The sequence below is a fragment of the Nanorana parkeri genome, unplaced genomic scaffold, assembly GCF_000935625.1.
Source record: "Nanorana parkeri isolate BGI_ZX_2015 unplaced genomic scaffold, ASM93562v1 scaffold1000, whole genome shotgun sequence".
Lineage (NCBI taxonomy): Eukaryota > Metazoa > Chordata > Amphibia > Anura > Dicroglossidae > Nanorana > Nanorana parkeri.
The window spans coordinates 186,465-207,065 of NW_017307268.1; the positions used below are offsets into that span (position 1 = coordinate 186,465).

Genomic DNA, 20,601 nt, shown 5'->3' on the forward strand with positions numbered 1-20,601 from the left:
ATATAGATATATATAGATATATATATTCTTAAATAATTTTTTAATAATCCAGAAACTGTGTACAATTATCGCTATGTGTGTTTGCGTATGTGTTCTTCTTATGTTACGTGTGTTAGTATGTCACTGTGCCTATGTGTGTCTGTATGGGATGATATGAATTTGTGTGTTTTTGTGTTATAGCACCGTGTGTTTTCCTTTGTAGCCTATTGTTGGTAAATTAACATTTGATTTGTGTTCTACTCTTTTTCTTAATATTTGCTCAAGTGACAACAGTGTCATAATTAAGGAGACGCTAACTGTGTCCGTGTTTTTTTTGTGCCAGCGTTATAACTGGCTTAATGTTAAATAGCTGGTTATACAGTTACAGTGCAGATAATCTATTAAAATATATACCTGTTGGATTGCTAGGGATGTTAAAGCATTGCTCTTTTTAGAAATAATTGACTTTTTAATGCTCGGCTATGTGTTATAATTTTGGATATAAGAAAAGATGTTCTCTTAAAAAAAATGTCATGTCTGTTAATATTTATACTGTCACATTTTATATATAGACAATTGCATAATGATGTTTTAAGGATATTTCATTCAGCTTGTTATATCTAATCTGTTTAATTAGCAACATGGGTTGGTGGAGGCTACATCAATGGAACAGCAGAAGCTGTGTATGTGTCAGGCTACGGGTTGGCTTATGCTCAAGCACCGATTGGCTATTCTCTCAGCCTCATTGTAGGTAAGTCACAATCAAATAACATGTATTGATATTTGTCTCAGTCAAAACTTGCAGTGGTTATCCACAAATTAGATAAAAGCTCACGAATACAAATACCAGGGAGATGGGAAGGTTAATGCATGGGTAATTTAATAAGGAGACATATCTAATCTATGTTCCACTGAGACACTGCACTTAAATAATCTCTTCAAGCCTCCAAGGCGGTGTCCTGCTTTATTTCAGCCTTGATAAGTTATATGTAAGATAATGCAGTGCCATTCCATAAGAAGATGAATGCCTAATAAAAATGGTTTAAGATGGATTCAGACAGTTGGCTTATCTTGATTGAAAACAGGAGACAAAAATACACCAAGAATCCAAGTGTGTAACTATGTCACGGGGAATGGGTACACTGCAGTATTAACTGTATGTAAAAATTATGCTGCCAAGGCATACGGTAATGATGTTGCATTATTCTGCAGACTCCACTCTGTTCTTACTACCCATAATAAATCATAAGTATTCTACCAATTAAACCATAATGTTCTGCAGTATTTGATGCAGAACACTTTCTATACTGGCATTCGACTGCATAATCCCCTCTTCAAAAGCCTGAAGAGAAAGAGGAAATGGCTATCTGTTTCTTAACATACAGGGCAGTCTAATGACTGTTCTGAGCGGCTCAAGTATGCCCTTCCTCTTCAGTTTGTGTGCTAGATTTGCCCTTAAGCCTCCAGGAGTAACAAGAAACATACAGAAATTGTAATTATTGCCCCCTTTTACTGTACTGATCCAGGCACTGGTCCAGAGATGCTTTGTGGTAACTGCAGTAGTGGGAACACATGTAAATGAATAAATCTAATGTTGGGATTATTTATAAATAACTTGTCCTAAAAGTGGAACAAGATCTACAGCAATTGTAAAATGCAATCACCTAGGAGGTGTCTGCACATACCTGCAGCAGTCTTCCAAATACTCATTATCAAAGTCATATTTCAGGCTGTTCTAACACTCAAAGCTTTATGACTGCCTGATAGTGTCAAAGTTTGTCCACCCCTTCCTGTCTTCTGCACATTTCTATTAGCCAGTAATGCTGCCTATCATAGTGATGAGCCAGAAAAGATAGGGGGAGGAGTTTAGCAGCTGGAACACTACCGAGAAGTGTTGGAGAGGTGCTTGTCAGACCTGGTCAAGATATGGCAGTGACAGGGGAATTTGGGGCGGCTGTTACAGGTAGGTGCCTAGACTTTGTGTCCGCAGAACGTTTTTTTACAAAGTCTCTAAATATTGTCTTAGTTGATATACTAATTATCATTAGTCCCTAGTCACTAATTAACATTTGTCCCAGCCCTCAAGGAGCTTACAATCTAAGGTCCCTATCTAACATGCATACATACATGGACCAATTTAGACAGGATCCAAATAACCTTCCAGCATGTCTTTGGAGTGTGAGAGGAAACTGACGTAAGCACAGGGAGAACATACAGACCTCTTGGAGATAGTGACCTGGCCAGGATTTGAACCAGGGACCCCCAATGCTGCAAGGCAGAAGCACTAACCACTACATCAGTTGCCTAACTTAGCTACCATTTGTAATAAATGCTAAGTCATGTCTTGCCAAACTTATCTGTTCACATATTTCATGACTAGAGTCATCTCTTTATTGAGGCAGCCTGAGGCTATTGCCTCAGGGACCATCTGTTTGGCTCACGTGGGGAGGCAGCAGGCAGAGCGGCATGCCCACTCTGCTGCACAATGTTAGCAGTGTGCCTGCCATCCCCTTTTCGGCCAGAGCATCCCAGGTTACTAAGAGCCTGGTAGGGAGATGTGTAAGGGACATACACATCTCCCCACCCAGCTCATAGCAGCCTGGGACGCTCTGGCCAGCATCACGCTTAGCTCCTGGCAACCAGTAACATCACTGGTTGCCCAGAGCTGGGAGGGATGCGAGCCAGAGCTGGGTGGGGAGGAGCTGGGAGGGATGCGAGCCAGAGCTGGGTGGGGAGATAATGCAGAGGCCACACCCTTTGCATATTCACCACCTCCCTCACCCTGGCTCATTCAGGCGGCGACATGGCTAGGTACGCCCCTGTTCATGACATCTAATTGAAGCATTCTGGAATAAAAGCCATTTAGTGCTATTTTAAAATAATATTGATTATCTAAAATTATGGGGGTGATTTATAAACCGTTTGCATAGTGAACAATTATGTGAAAGAGATTCACAGGGCATAGAAAATGTATATGCACCTTGGCTCCACCTAGTGGCCATAATGCCCTGTGAATCTGCTTTGCACTACTTTGCAAAGCTGTTTTCTATGCACATAGCTTATATATCAATCCCCATTATGTCCTAAAAGAATATATTGCTATATACACAACAGTAAATAATGAATTGTAAAGGTGTTTGTATGATAAACCACCAAATATTTTGTAAAAATCCTGTTAACCGTTAACCTTTAATAAGAAACCTGACTCCCAGTCTCACCCTGCACACATAATTATTAGCTTGCGGGACACCAATCTAAGCATCAGCCGACTGAGAATAATTGTCACTGGGGTCAGTTAACTCCCCAGTCAAACCTTCACTGGGGTTGTTTAGCTCTACAGTTAAACCTTTTCACATTAGCACATTTCACAACAGTAGCTGCCACCACATGTTTTACAGTTCACAGAAACTGCTATAGCAATTCTAAACATTAAGAAATGTCTGTGACACTCGTTGCCACGCCCACACAGGAGTGTACAGAGTTTAACATATGGTAGCCCTCACAGAGGCAAAGATTTTAACATTTCTGGTTAGAGCATTTAGAGATTGTGCCTATTGATTTTAAATATATTTGTAATGAAAGAAAGATAAACTTGTGCAAGAAAATACTTACAGGAAAAGATGTATTACTAAACAGACAATAACAGTAAAATACACGGATTAAAAATTATTAAAAATGAAAGGTACTTAGCCAAATTTTGCCTTGTCTTTGGTCCAATTCACTTCAGAGCATGTCCAGTTCTGACAAAGTCATTGGCCGTTAGGAATTAATTCTGGCATGGTTTCAGTGGAAACCAAGAGCTCCCAGAGGGTGTTTACCTAAAATGACATAACCAATAAGAACACCTGAAAGGTGTACTGAGGGGTGTTGTGATATTTTATCATACTCCAATGGACACTCCCTCAATGCCATTTTTTCTAACTATATTAATAATTTGAGATGCCCAAGTTTTACATTACAGCAACAAACATAATATTGAAATCAGGATTTGATAAACATCAAACATGATATGGATGTTATACATATTCTTCTTAGGGGATGTACTGTGTGCCATCTGCCTTCTGCACCTCATAACATAGGCGTGTTTGATGTCTAATAGAGGTTTATTCTCTCATACATCTAAGTAATGTTAGGAGCATGCTTGAACTCAGGAAGTGAAGATTTCCTGTCTTGTAGTAAACATTTAGAAATGTTAATTGTAGGGATGCACCGATATATCGGCCGAAAATGGCACTTTTGGCTAAATGCTGAAAGTGCCATTTTCCTGCCGATACAGCAGCACATCCCTGCTTTCTTTCCTCCCCGCTGGGCGCTGCTCTGTGACAGGCTGCCGAGTGCTGCGGGAGGAAAGCGCTGTGATCGGCCGGCGTCTCTCCTCCCCACATCGCTCAGCCTCCTATCACGCTGTCATTACACATTGGGCCCCCATGATATCACAGCGGCTTCTCCGTGTTCTCAGTGTGTAATGACAGATGTCGTTCCTGGTTACCTGGTAACCAGGAATGCCATCTGTCATTCCTCCCCGGATGCTCTGGGAGTCTAATAGGCACCCGGCCGCCCGGGAGAGAAACACTTTCTGCCAGAAAGGTTCAGAGTAAACCTTTCCCTGTTCGTTTTTTTTTTTTTCTTATGACATCGGAGGCGTTGGCTGCCGTCAGAAGAAAAAAAAAGAGAAATCACCATAGGAATGCATAGCTAGATTTCTATTGGATATTTCAATTTGCAATAGCCAATAGCAAACAAGCTATTGCACCCGCCCACTGCTGCTGTCAATCAGCAGAGGGGGACCTGCAGTTCTCCATCACGTCCCCCTCTGGTGATTGACATAGATTGAAATAGCCAGTAGGAATCTAGCTATGCATTCCTATGGTGTGTTCTTTTTTTTTTGACGGCAGCAGAAGCGCCCGGCCAATAGAAAACAGTTGGGCGGAGCTAGCTGTCACTGCTAGCTCCGTGCAATCGTTTTCTAATTTTTTTTTCAACTTTTTTCAACTATTTTTCTATTCTGCTTGGTACCACAGAGGGACCGAGCAGAACAGCCGAGCCGAATGCTGCTCTGCTCGGCTATTTACTTACTGCTGTTCGGCATCTATGAGAATAGACCGAACAGCAGCAAGTAGCCTGCCGGAGGTTCGGCTTAGCCGATCCAGATGTTGGATCGGCTGAGTCGAACTCCTTCTGCACTTCGGGTCGGCCGAACATGCTGAGCACCAGAAGCCACACAAAGCCACCCGATGTACGGCTGATTTCAGCCGATATACGGCTGGAATCAGCCGTACCAGCATGAAGTGAATAGCCTAACTTGTGCAATGGCTAGTCCTTTGCACAAGTTAGAAAAAAGTACCTATTTTTCCTATGCATAAAAACAGCTGTTCCCTGTTTCAGTACCCTTGATCACACTGGGGGACATTTATCAATGATGTCGCAAAGCCAGGCACTGATAAACAGGAGCAGTTAGACAAATTGGAGACTGATTTATTATAATTAGGCAGCTTTATTCATAACTTCCCCCTCAGCAGCTGTAAATGGCACTGGCAGAATAAACCTACCCCTGACCACTTCTTAACTGTGCATCTGTTTGGAGTGCAAATCTTTTTTACTTTTCTGCCCAGGATTCTAGGTGCAAGGCTCACAAATGCAAATACTGTTGTATAGACTTTAGTAACTGACAGGCAGTATGATTTGCCCATCAATGTGTCACTAAATTGCCTGATAAATGTCTCCCATTGCATCTAGCTACAATGCATTGCAAGAATCCATTCTTAATCAGCAATTAGATAGAAGTATCAAAAAACGGATATTATGTATATAGTTAATGGTAAACCATACAAAAAAAAGAAGGTTTTAATACATTAACAAATGACTTACAATATTAAACTGACGTATATCTATAAATATGAAAACTATAGAGTGGACCTATACTGAAAATTTAAATTTTGTATTTTTAGCAGAAATAATTAAATGTACCTATAGCATGTAATTCCATATTAGAAGCAGTGAAGAACATAGACATAGGTAACAGTGCCTAGGCACTCTCCTTTCTTTTATCCTTACAAGTTATCTCACATTGGGAGCTTGAAATTATCATCTTGAGCCTCTGATTATGAATTACTAGGTTTGTTAGGCCAGCTAGGTCGATTAACAGGAAAAACTGCCGATTGATAGCTTGCTCACTTGTATAATGGCTGCTTTGCAGCCACACAGTATTGGGAATTAATCCCAAAGCAGACCTAGGCAAAAAAACCAGCTTTACAAAGTGTACTGTGAGGGGCATATTTATAGAGCAGTCAATGTAACTTTCACCAAACATTCACTGGTGGTGAATCACTCATGGTCATTTAAAACATGTGCACCACAAAGATTCACTGTGAGTATTTGATGAACCTCAGATTAACTGCTTTATAAATATGCCCCTTTTGTGTTATATCATTCACAACTGACTTGTCATGCTCTGTTGGAAGCATAAGTTTGCCTGAGTCTAGGTCCATTTTAAGGAAGAGCTTCCAAGCATACTAATTACAGCTCAATTGCTCACGTTTTTGCACCTGTGTTTTCACTTCCCCTATGGCAGAAGACAATACAGAAGAAGTGTTGGGAAAGTAAAATGCAATCTTACCAATACTTAGAGCCAGAGTGTGACACTGCAGCTGTCCCAGGCTGGCTCTATAGATCGACAATGCAGCAATTATGTGACCGCTGATCACTCACGGTCTTCTCCATGCAGAGAGTGGTGGCTGTCACCCTTCTTTATCTCCTCAGCCCCCTCCCTTCCCCCTCCACAGCATCTTCACGCCTCAGACCAAGTATACATTTGACATTTTCATCACATGACCTGGACCTGGAAGTGGGAATAGGTTTTCCCCATTGCATGCTGAAACAGGGTGGGTATACACGCCCCCGAAATTTGGTTCGAATCTCATGGAAATGGTTGGGGGTATGTTATTCACATGTAATATCCCCAGACATTAGACATAATGTCTTGCTTTTAGTAGAAGTCCTCTGTTAAGCTGTTTGTCAATGAAATATGTGAAAATAATTACAATGCCTGCTGTTGTCATGACTAATTGTAAGTGAAACTAAAATGAGATATGAAAAACATTAACAGGGTTATTCACAAAAGGGTGCAGAGTTTGGAGAAGGCAGGAGAAGTGAACAATCTAGGACAAAATAGCTGATTTGGAAACATTCTCCAGTTCAGCTCACTTTCCAGTTCAGCTAGATTGACTAGATTGTTCACTTCTCCTGCCTTCTGCAAACTCTTCACCCTTTTGTGAATAACTCTGTTAATGTCCACTCCATTACCCTTTACATAACTTACAATGAATAACAATGCAGACCACAGGCTTTATGGGTGTTTGGTTCAGCTTTCAGTAGCCCATGGTGGCAGCTTTATTTACATGAGCTCTGGGGCTGCTGAGAACAGTAATTTACTCAATGATCTGCATAGACTTCTATGGGGTGCCTGTACATTAGGATTAACATATGGCCAGCACATAGAAGTTAATGCAGCTCACTGGACAGAGCCCTGGTGAGACCCCACAGAGCCCTAGTTTAAACAGGGCTCTTTGGGATCTCACCAGGGCTCTTTGGGATCTCACCAGGTTTAACCAGGGCTCGGTGGGGTTTTACCAGGCTCTGTGGTGTCTAACCAGTCCCCACAGAGCCCTGGTGAGACCCCACAGAGCCCTGAATAAACCAGGGCTCTTTAGGGTCTCACCAGGGCTCTGAGGGGTCTAACCAGGCTGGCGAGACCCCACAGAGCCCTGAATAAACCAGGGCTCTTTAGGGTCTCACCAGGGCTCTGAGGGGTCTAACCAGGCTGGCGAGACCCCACAGAGCCCTGAATAAACCAGGGCTCTTTAGGGTCTCACCAGGGCTCTGAGGGGTCTAACCAGGCTGGCGAGACCCCACAGAGCCCTGAATAAACCAGGGCTCTTTAGGGTCTCACCAGGGCTCTGAGGGGTCTAACCAGGCTGGCGAGACCCCACAGAGCCCTGAATAAACCAGGGCTCTTTAGGGTCTCACCAGGGCTCTGAGGGGTCTAACCAGGCTGGCGAGACCCCACAGAGCCCTGGTGAGACCCTAAAGCTTTTTGTAATGTACTGTATGTTGGAATGTCCTGAGTCTGACTAAATACCGCACCGACCACCAGAGATCCCCGCACTGACCACCTGAGAGTCATCCTGAGACACTGGAGACATGATGCCAAAAGTGGCATTTACGGCCGATATGTTTCGGCAGCCGATATATCGTGCATCCCTAATATAAACGGCTGAGCTTGCAATCGGTTTAGTGCAAGCATGGTACTAAGCTTACTATAAATAAATCTGTTGTGCTGAGATGGGCCTTGGGAGCCAAGATTTAAGGTCTTCCTGTGAAGACCACACCATATTACTATAAGCAGGGATTTGAAACAGCTAGGGAAGCTGGTCTACACTCAAAACTCCATTAACTGAGATCAGAGCATATTCAAAATGTTATCAATATTTCTAACTGTAACATAGACCATATGGAGATACCCTATCGCTGATGGTTTTCCACCACAGATTTGACTTTGGTAGTAACAGTTAACACGACTGGGACCTGCAATAATTCTGCTATATGCTGATATCAGATTTTGGTACCCCTTAAAGCTCAAAGGTTGCAGTTGGTGTAGGAGTTTTAATACTATAAAATACTATAGCATTATCATTACAAGAGTTGATAAACAATCCCTCCCTAGAACTCTGCATCCTTTTATGCTATTAATCTATGCTATGAGCTTAAACTACATTTAAGCTCATAGCATAGATTAAAGTGTCTTTCTCAGAAGTTGTTAGAATAAGCTTAATGCCCAACTGTACTTTCTTCTTAAATCATACTCGCTGTGTATAATATATTATACATTTCACTGTGCTTTATATTCATAATGCGCTTACAGCTCCAACAGAAAAGCCCCAAGCCAGGAAGGAAACTTCAGCTAAGAATCACTTCTATTTGTGTGCAACAATCTGTATACAGCGAACCAACACATCCCCCCTGCTTGTCATCACTACAGTGCTGCAATCAGCAACACTTGGGTAGAGAAAACATTGCTAATTGCAGTGCTGTAGTGATGAGGTGGAGGCATGTTGAACTGTTATAGAGTTTCCTTAGCCATTTGGCACCTATCACTCTAGATCGTGCTGTATTACTTCCCTAATACATACACAATAAAAAATGTTTAACTATCTCTATATGGAACATAAATAACTTTCTTTCTCGTCCATTGAGGGACATAGGAATTCAAATACAGTCTGGTAATACTGCCATCTACAGGAAGATTTGGACACTGGCAAACAGAAAATAACCCCTCTTCTACCCAGCATGCGTTATTTGCAAGTGCCCTAGGAGGATGGACTTTGTTCCTTCACCTCTGTCTTAACCAATTTTTATAGCCTTTTTTTGATAGCCTTATTATATTTTGGGATTTCTTCTTCCATTGAGTCCAACCAAGATTCCTGCTTGAGCTGGTCTCTATATGGCAATTATCCAGAACTGTCCAGAGTGCTGTTCCCGGACCCTGCTGGAGTGAATGACTGAGGGCTAGCCTGTAATGTGATCCTCAGGCACTGGGATCCGCTTTTCAGACATTGAACATTTGTAAAAGTTAGCTGCAGGGCACTTTCCAGGTTCAGAACCCTCTGAAGACTCAGAGAAGCACTGGGAGCTACTTAGTCAGTTGGTTTGGTGAGATAATTTTCCTCTACCACAAAATGACCACCACTGCCGCATAAAAGGAAACTCCGTACTGCGTACATCCTTCACCAGGATACACTGTCCATTCCAGCAGTGCAAGATAGAGGAACAGGCTGTTGTGTGGCCAAACATGTCCAGGCCATGTGGCTCCTGCCTCTTAAAGAGGACTGGTGCCTTCTAGGGGCTTCAAGGCTTGATTCCATTTCTTGATGAACAATTTGTGGATCTTTTCTTCACTACACAGTAATTTGCCATTGTTCACCTGTTTTGGTTGATAAACTTTTCACAGGTTCCAGTTCAGTGTTCCTTTCCGTGTGGAGTTATTCCCCTCTGTAGTAACCTTTTATCTGGGAACATCAGATTGATTCTCCATGTTCTCCCTCTGGTCACATTGACAGGTTCCTCTATCTGGTAGGGTGCTCAGCCTCACCCTGAGATGCAGGCATTCGGTCCTTCAGGCACCTCTTGGGCTGCAAGCAGTCCCCACTTCTGTTCACTGGGCCTGTTAGTGTTGGTTAATGTGTTGCCCACCCATTAGTTGGACTGCTTTTGAACCTACTGTCTGTACCTGAATTCATGTTTCCATCAATAACCAAGAAAGAAATTAGGATTATTGCACTCACCATAAAATCCTTTTCTTGGAGTCCATTTAGGTACACCGGTGCCCCCCTCTGTGTTCGTGCTCTGCTTGGTACAAACTGAGGCATGCTGGGTAGAGGAGGGGTTATCCTAGGCTGACCTTCAGATTTTTTCTGTTTGCCAGTGTCCACATCCTCCTGTATGCAGCAGTAAAACCCAAATATCTGAACTCATGTATCCCTCAATGGGCTCCTAAAAAAGGATTTTACAGGTTTATTCCCAAATCATCTTTTCTATTTTACTTTTTATATTTACAACAGTCCGCATAATATACTTGTCATGTAGCAATGTCTGTAAACTTTGAAACCTTTATTAGTATACAGTAATAAGATCAGCTTGTTTATATTCTTTGTGTGAGCTGATAAAATAATGTATATGTATGTATGTTTTACACTTCTAAACACATTTTAAATTGAGAAAAGTAATTGAGCAGGATGCATCATGAGCCTGTTATTGCAGGCTAGGTGTTATTGCTACATATGTGTACTGTGTACTTCCCTTTTATGTGTGTGGTTCATTTATTAGTCTTTTTTACTTGGGCACAACGGTGTTAGATAATCTTGTTTCCAAAATAGCTAAGCTATATTTATTTATTTAGGTGGTCTGTTCTTTGCAAAGCCTATGCGGTCCAAAGGATATGTGACCATGCTGGATCCTTTCCAGCAGATATATGGAAGACGAATGGGAGGTTTGCTTTTCATACCCGCACTGATGGGAGAAATGTTCTGGGCTGCTGCCATACTCTCTGCTTTAGGTAAGAATAATACACAGATTCTACATACCTCATACAAAGTTTTAGTAACAACAGCCACTTTACTAAATATGTAACCGAGTGCATATACTTTATGTTAGCTCTTTAAAGCATCAAAATTTACTTTGGGTTTTAAAATTCTATTTGAGCATTTAAATGAGCGTATAAAGATGCAGTAAAAGTGTTGATAAATGTGATACATTTTGTAAAACAAAACAAAATGAAGAGTAGGAAAAAACAAACATTAAATATATAATAACTATGTCAAATACAGCTAAAAGTGCATTAATAAAAAACCTAAAGTGATGCATACTGACTCTGCACAATAATTTTGCTTCCAGCACATGGTTGAAAAATGAGGTCAGAGAGAAAGAGCCACCTACCTCTTCAATGCCTGCTTTCTCAAATGAAGAGAAGAGACAAAATGTTGAATAGGTTTAGTCAAGCAATGTAAACACATCCATTATTTCTATATCTGCTTTTAGCCAAAACATGGCCCTAGGCAGAAATCTTGGACATGGCCCTCTACACATTGAATGTAACACCAGTGGTGTATTGTAGTGTATTATAAATTCTTAGGAACCTTTTGTAGTCATATATTTATTTATAGTTCTACAAGTATTTATGTAGAGAACATTCGAAAAATCTCTGCGCTCTTTTGCAATTTTAACTATTGCTTATTTTGACATTGAAGGCTTAATTAAAATCTGAAAAAAGTGATAACCATTTGACATGTATAAGTTTCTTTAGTTCCTCATATAGCCTATTCTGGTAAGTGTTTGCTGATTGAGTTCTAAAAACATAGGGCTTACAAGTTTAAACCCAGATCACTACACATATACTGTATACAGTGAGTTACCATTTATAATTGTTTAGAAGAGCAAAGCCATGTTAGCTTCAATCACATATGACATTAAAGGTAGGACTCATGTGGAGACATTAATAATCATTACATGGCAACTCTTTCATGTAGCTATGAATTAAGAATGGAAAGTTAGTGGAGGCAAATAAGTCCCTTTACATCGTGGGGTGACGGTGAGATAGTTTAACTGCTACTAAAGCTGGGCCTCTAGATTAAGCTTTCATCATATGGTTCAAGATATAATGTAAAGTAACAGTGCAGGCTAAGACATTAAATAGACCATATTTGTTTTTTTGGAAATAAACAATAATTTGTTCCATAATGTGAATCATTAATATAGGAAAAAACAAATTTGAGTTAAATTATCTTTGTAAGCAGCTACTTGTATTTGATTCAAGTGCTATTGCCCCTGGTGGCCTGGTTTATTACTTTTCCTTCAGGCCAAGCTTAATTTGTTGTAATAAACATCATCTAGTCTAATTTCCAGCTGTGTCCTGATTAGACGTGAAGCAGTAAGGTGATTATTTACGTTGTGTTTATGAAGACAGTAATCACAGTAATATTAAGTTACTGGATTTGTGGATTTTCTAAAGAGGCTTTTGAGAACTTCTATTTGTAAAGCCAGGCAAACAAAATAACTGAATTTCATAAAATCTGGTTGTAAAAACATGACATTTTTGAATAGGTCCAAATCATCTGCAAATACAAATATTTCTTAGCCCTATCTAAAGAGGAAATACATTGGCCAATAAACAAGCAGATTTAGTTTAAGCATATTTAATGGGCCATAAAAACATTTATATTACATAGATTGTCAGTTTGAAACAAAAACACATGTCCATCAAGTTCAAGCAATCAAAAAATAAATACATTAAAAAACCTGCACAGAGCTCTAAACCAAAAACTGATCTGGAAAACAACAAAATATCTTTATGAAGTATAGTCTAATCCTTCCTGATTCCCTATGGGAATTGCATATTCCCTGGATCAAAAATGTATGGTGGTATTACTTATAAATATTAATAGCTGGCTCCAGTGGACGTCTGTACCACATTTCCACAGATCTTACCACAAAGAAGCCTTTCTATATGCAGAAGTTAAACCTCTTTTCTTTGAAACTCAAAAAGTGCCTCATTGTTGTTTGCAAGGAGAACAAGTTTACTACAGGTGAAACTCGAATAATTAGAATATCGTGCAAAAGTAATTGCAGTAAGTGCTGCAAAAGGGGCCCAAACCAAGTACTGAGTACATATGCATGCTTATACGTTTCAGAGGTCCGATATTGGTCTATGTACAATCCTTGTTTTATTGATTGCATGTAATAATCTACTTTTTTGAGGTTTTGGGGTTCTTGGGGTTTTCATGAGCTGTAAGCCATAATCATCACAATTATGACAAATCACGGCTTGAACTATCTTGCTTTGCATGTAATGAGTCTATCTCATATATTAGTTTCACCTTTTAAGTTGCATTAGTGAAATAAATGAACTTTGCACGATATTCTAATTATTCGAGTTTCACCTGTATATGGACCATTTATATATTTATACCAGGTGATCTTTTACTCACTTAACCACCTTCTAGATACGGGTGGACATCTAAAAATGTTCTTTGTGCCGGCGCCCACTCGTGCATGCTGCCTGCCGAGCATGAAGGGGAAACTGTCAAAATTTGAAACAGCTAGCGATGGCTGTTTACATACAAGCGGTCCGACGTCTGTAGAGGCGCCTGATCACTGTGGCTCTGTGCAGGAAGAGCGGTGAGAGATCAGTACATGATCTCCCTCTTACCTCCCCTCCAGTGTTGTGAGTGCAGAAGTGATGTTTACTACATAACTTTTGCATTCAGCTGTCACGCCCCAGCTACAGAAGCTTCTTTGGGGGTCCCTAGGTGACAACAGTGCAGAGTTGCATGACTTAATAAATGTCAGTCATAGTACCGCAGCGTTAAATACTGAAAAATGACCTGGCCAGGAAAACCCCAGTTTTCAAGTGGTTAAATACATTTATTCATTTAGTTGCCTTTCTGTGCATTCTCCCCAGTTCTGCAACATCCTTTTTGTGAATTGGTGCCCAAAACTGATCAAAGAATTCAGATGAGGTCTTACTAAAGCTTTATACAGGTTCTAGATCAGTGGTTCTCAACCTGTGTAACGTCAGGACCCACCTTTGTCCCTAGTCATTAAGTCACGACCCAAGTCACACTGCAATGGAACGCACAGCAGTAGGGTACCGCGCATTCCGCTGTGGGCGATCGAGCTGTGGGTGGGAGGTGCGTTTGGGGTACCATTCAAATGAACGGTAACACAACACACCTCCCACACCAGAATGCGTGGTAGGTGTGATTGCGTGGTACAGTTTATTGCACTGTACTAGTGTGAACGGGCCCTCAAAACACTGACATACATACATACACAGACACAATCTCACACACTCACAGACATTCACACACACACATACCCCCAAAAATTAAAATTTTTCTTAAGATCCACCCAGTCTCCCTACTTAACGGGAACTGGAGTGGATACTTAGCCTGGGGTCCATTGTGGGCTGCTGTTCTGTGATAGAGCTCCATCCATATGGACCTTGCTTGTACAGCTCCATTGTGTGCCCTGTAGATGTGGCTGCAACCCGAATGTGATGTCACTCCAGTCCAGGCACCACTACAGGGCTAGATATGTGTGATTCGTTTCATTCCGAATCAAAATTCGTACAAATTTTCCGACATTCGGACACATCCGAATTTCCAAATCCCAATGCACCCGAATGTGTCCGAATCTCCGTTTCCAAATTTCGGATTCCCGTCCGAGTATTGTTCAAAAACTAGACTGAATTGGACATGTGACTTTTCTGGCCAATCAGATGTGTTTTTCGGTTTCATGCATTCGAATGGGTCTGAACACTAATTTTCGTTACGGCAACATGGGAGCCATATACAGTATGTACATATAATACTAAAGCTGAGGCTCTTAGACCCGAATGGCATTCGGGATCTGAATTTCCTAATTGCATTTGGGAGCCTCAGCTTTACTAATACTGTATATGTATATGGCTCTCGGACCCGAATGGCATTCGGGATCCGAATTTCCGAAATGCCTTGGGGTGTTCCTGAATGTCGTTCGGGACTGGGAGCCTCGGCTTTAGTAATATACTGTATGTACATGGGTCCCAGATCCGAATGGCATTCGGGAGCTCCCGAATGCCATTCGGAGATCCGGATCGCGAATGCTATTCAGGTCTAGGAGATTCAGCTTTAGTATTAATATCTGCATATAGTTTTCTGTGGTATTTGCAGCAAAGATTGTAAACTAACGAAAATTTGAGAAACCCAAGCCAAATTGAATTTCGGATCTGAACCCAGAATCCTAAAAAACGAAATATCCGAACCGAATTTTTACGCAGCTTACATGTTTACCTTGGACTATTAAGAGTATGAATCATTTATCACTACTCTCTCTCTAAGCCAGTTTTCCAAGCTTATAGACCTTAACCACTTGCTGTCAGGAGTAATTTCTTATTATTTGCACACACGATAAAATCAGATTTTTTTTGGCTCAAAAACAGCTTAAAACCCCCCAAACAATTATATATTTTCTGAACACAGAGGCCCTGTAGAATAAAAAATGGTAGTTGCAATTTTCGAATTTTTTATGTTGCACTGTTTTTGTGCCAATGTTTATCAAACCAGTATTTTTAGGATAACATACACTAAGATTACATTTAGTGCACAGAAACAGAATTTAATATCCAATTTTTTGGTAAAATATAAAAGACAGGGTCATGTCGGCTAAACAGACATGTCAAGCCTTAAAATTGCATTTGGCTGTGAAACCGCAAAAAAATGCAATAACCAATATTTCCCATAGGTGATGCTTTAAAAGCTTTTACTGCTCAGTGATTTAGTGATTGATGTCTCTAGAATTATTGCTCTTACTCCAACGTTCACAGCGATATGTAACATGTGTGGCGAAATTTTCCTTTTTGCACGTAGGTGCACACGACGTGTTTGCGCTTGTATCTGCATGCACATGGGGGCGAGGGACTTTAAAAGAAATTTTTTGCATTTGTAAACATTTTTATATGTGACTTTAATTTTTTTTGTTTACACCTAACTTTATTGCTATGACATAAGGGCTAACCAAAGTGTCTACTTGTATCGCTGCGCATGCCATTGGAATTTCTTCCCAAAGTACCACCAGTGTAGCTAGTTTTCTATTAAACATTAACTATTACTATTACTACTATTACTATTACTATTAAACATTACATCCTTTAAGGTTCCCCATAGGTAGAAGTCAAGGCGTGTTAAGTCAGGAGAAGGAGAGGGAAACTTAACCGCACCTCTTCGTCCTATCTATTGTCCTGGCAAATTCTCATTGAGTTAAGTAACGAACATGTAAACTGTTTCAACACCATAGCAGAAGAAGCAGGACTTGTTGCTGTGTGCAGCCTCCCGGATCCTCCATTGTGCACATCACCCACAGTACCATGCGTCTCAAACTTATCACAAATGTGTGCAATTGTTAGGCATGTTAGAGGTTCTGTTGTATACTCACACCTCCATTGTCGTTGTACTTCTACAACATTCTCAAATTTCAAATACCACTTCAAAATGCTCTTGTGCTCCTCGAACGATAACTGTGCTTCCCCCATTTTCTTTGACTATCCTGCCTGTCATATGGTGATGCTAGCATTCATTTGATTAACACCATCTTGTGAGCGAACATCATACTACACATTGCTACCGTAATTCAATTCAACTTCGAAAAGTAATACATAGATAGCATCTATTAAAATATGTATACATATTTTTGGCACCCCTGGTATTTAAAGGAAACCCTTACTAAGAAAAATATGAGGCTGCCATTGCTAACCATTCTTTTTCAACACAGATTTCCAAACATAATTTTTGTTTTTTTCTGTTTAACAAATCACACACTTATTAATGTTTACTATGCTTTCCTATTAGGTGCCACCATAAGTGTTATAGTGGACATTAACATCAACATTTCAGTAGTAGTGTCTGCCTTGATTGCCATCTTTTATACCCTTGTCGGTGGACTATACTCTGTTGCTTATACTGATGTTGTTCAGCTTTTCTGCATCTTTGTGGGGCTGGTAGGTAAAATTATTTTGTTAATATTTAATAATAAATTGCCAAATGTATTTTTATGATGCTTGATTTATGATGTGGTTTTAATGAAAAATTATTTAAAAGTACTGTGAAAGCTATACTATTCTGGCCTGTTGTGTTGTCATTTTAGAATAATTTTTGGTCTGTAATACTAGCTGTGGAGTGCTTTTTAATATTTTTGTTACTTGCCTAACTAGGCTCGTCATCTGTTTAAGCAGACTCTACAGAACATTTGCTAATTGTTTTTCATTTACATTGATTTGCTCAACAACTCTAGACTGTAGTCAGTAAACTGTAGCAAGGATACTTAAATGACAAATATTGTGAGAGTAAGTTTGGTCTTCCTAATTCTTAGAGCCGGGGTGGAACAATGCAGCTGTCACACACTTTGCTCAATATGCATACTGTAATGCTAAAACTATAAGTGGGATGTCAATTAGATGCATAGTAGTGATAGAGCAGAGACATGGAGAAGAGAAAACAGTAAACTAGTGCATTGGTTTTCATCCGAATGTCAATTAAAAATCGGCAAATTTCGAAATTCAGATGCATCTGAATTTCCGAATAGGAAAAATAACTAATTCAAACATATGCACATTTTTTATATCGAAAATACGGATGCATCTGAATTTTGTTGGAATGTCATTCATAATGAACTGATACAGTATGTTGGTAAATGTGAAGATCCCCACAAAAAACAGCATGGTGTCCCCTCCCAAAGTCATACTAGACCCTTTAGGTCTGGTGGGAGCTTTAGGGGGGACTCCATGCCAAAACAAAATGTAGACCCCATGGTTTGTTTCTTGGCATGAAGTCCACCCTAAAATTCCTACCAGACCTAAATGGTCTGGTAGGAATTTGGAGGGGGACCCCATACTGTTTTTTTTTGTTTCTTGACATGGGGTCACCCCTTAAATTCCTAACAGACCCAAATAAATGTGAATAGATCTGAATTTCAAAAACAAAAAAACTATGGATCGATCCAAATTACGAATAACAAATATCGGCCATGCACATGTCTAGAAAACAACACAGTTATGTGTAAGAGAATCCAGGATCAGAGAAGGATGGTCAGCTGGTAGATGTTCCAGAGCAGTATGTTTTGTTGAGAATGGTTTCCCCTGAATATGTATACCTATTTATTGGGTCTACCCATAGAATTATTAGAGCCTGATCTTACAATTGAAAGCATTACATTGCTCTGACTGTTGTTACATGTGTATAGGCACATTTAGAAAACTCACACAGTAGGGGAAAAAAAAATTGCCAATACCAGATATTTGTACTGACTAACTGGACCAATAACGGAACAAACACAAGATACATACCATTAGCTTAACACATTTACTGTACCTCAATTTACATTTTCTTATATGTGTCTATTTGCTAAATTTGGAATATATTACATGTACAGCATTAAATGAATTAATGGCTTTTAATTGCTTTCATATATACTGTATAATCTAGTGCCATGCTTGACATTTGCATCAGACTTTTTTCCAGTACTTTTTATTTAAATATTTATGTCACTGTCACTTATATTTGTTTCTGCTTCTATTAGACTGCTTCAAAAACCTTGTCTGAGTTCTTGACCTTATCAAGGTCTGAATGACAGGCATGGGTTTTTCTTAGCAAAATACACTATACATTTTTCTTGTGTCGGTTAGTGATTTAAATGCTGCAATATTTGTATTTTTCCCTCTCTTCTTAAGCATTATAGATGTACCTACACTAGCCAGCATTAAGCAAGCAAAGATGTTTGTTTAGGGTATAAATAGGAAAATGTACTAATTCCATAGAAATTGCCACTACAAAAATCCAGTATACTGTCATCCCCATGCAAATTTGCAAGCCAACAATGTGATGAGACATTTTGAGAACTGCCCATTACTGGGGAACACCTGTTCATTGAATCTTTGGATACTTATATTGAGGAAGTAAAAAGGGACAAGAACACCCTGGGGGTGATTTACTAACCTAAACACACGCACGCACCAGGTGCGTGTGATTTTCACACAGCAAAACGTATTTATCAACCAAAAAGTCTCTAAAAGCATATTTCCACTAATGCCATATATGGAAAAATCATGCACATGATGCATATATAATGCTGCTTCACAGTTTAGACAAAAATGGTTAGCTCATGCATTTACATTCCTGCATTCATCAACGCAAGCAACACAACATAGAGCTAATTTACACAACATCACCTTGCAATTCATGCTTGGCTTTGCACAACACACCTGCTGGGTGTGTACACACTACAAAGGTGTTTAGATTCCACCCATAGATCATGCTGGGAGTAAATCAACCCCCTTATCTCAGAAGAAATGCATTTATTAAATTATTGATGAAAATTCTGAAACTTCTTTGAGATTCTTACAGTTTGGGGACCCCTGGTCAACCCGATTCAGAATTTGGTTACTCCTTTCAAGATAGTCTCCTTCCTACGCATAGTACTTTAGGTGAATCTTGCCAAAAATGTTCAGAGTGGCCAGAGTGTGTTTTACCTTTTACCTCATCTATCCTTGCTTTCCAAAGCAGAGGCCCAAGAGTGCCTTATGCGTTAAAGAACTATATTTTAGTAGGATTATAATTTTAAATAGGACACCTGTTTAATATATATTTAATGGTTTGGGCCATGTATTTAACATATAACAACATATAACATAATACCCATGTATTTTAAATATGGCTGAGGTAAATGTTTTCAGATTTGTGAAATATCAAATAATATGGTTCTTTATATTGCAGTGGATCAGTGTACCTTTTGCAATGACTCATCCTGCAGTTACAGACATCACAGTGACAGCTGTGGAAGAAGTCTACAAGGAGCCTTGGCTGGGCAGTATTAAGCGTGAAGACTCCTGGGCTTGGATTGACAGTTTCCTGCTTCTAGTAAACAATACATCCTATCTTTTAACCTTTCTCTACTTGTGTTACTGTGAGACTGGTGGACACCATGAAGGTTTCATATTGTCTTTGTGGTACTCTTTTTATACTACTTTTGCTATATACCAGTTAATTTGTTTCAATAAATGCATAATTACAGTATTTATTAAAAGTGTCCATTCCCTTAGAGTCTTCCTACAAATAACTACCAGGTTCATGACTCACAAGAACTAAGGAAAAATATAAGCTAATGATAGTAATGTGCTAGCTTGAGGTAACAAATCATTGCCATACTAAAGAAGAAGATTATATCCACCATGGTAAATTATCTCTATAACAATGTATATACCAACATTAGGTCCAATACACAATATAGCAATTCGCATGCATTTAAGATGCCTGAATGTAGTAATAAACCCTCATTGTTTCTATTTGCAGGTGCTAGGGGGAATTCCCTGGCAGGCCTATTTTCAGAGGGTCTTGTCTGCTTCTTCTGCAACCTATGCTCAAGTGCTCTCTTTCTTAGCTGCTTTTGGTTGTTTGATAATGGCAATTCCTTCCATTCTAATTGGAGCCATTGGAGCCTCCACAGGTAACTGGATCATAACAGTTTCATCTGGGGCCAAGG

At 39.8% G+C, this 20,601-nt stretch overlaps 1 protein-coding gene across 2 annotated transcripts in view; it reads left to right on the top strand.

Moving 5' to 3' along the window:
• The window catches only part of SLC5A7 (solute carrier family 5 member 7), a 37,896-nt gene that overhangs the window by 14,355 nt on the left and 2,940 nt on the right, over positions 1-20,601 (top strand). For both annotated transcript variants that reach the window (XM_018567026.1, XM_018567025.1), the window contains exons 3-7: positions 617-730; positions 10,934-11,089; positions 16,917-17,065; positions 19,836-19,979; positions 20,412-20,565. In XM_018567026.1, coding sequence (XP_018422528.1) covers positions 617-730; positions 10,934-11,089; positions 16,917-17,065; positions 19,836-19,979; positions 20,412-20,565 — 717 coding nt within the window. The remainder of the gene's footprint in view (positions 1-616; positions 731-10,933; positions 11,090-16,916; positions 17,066-19,835; positions 19,980-20,411; positions 20,566-20,601) is intronic.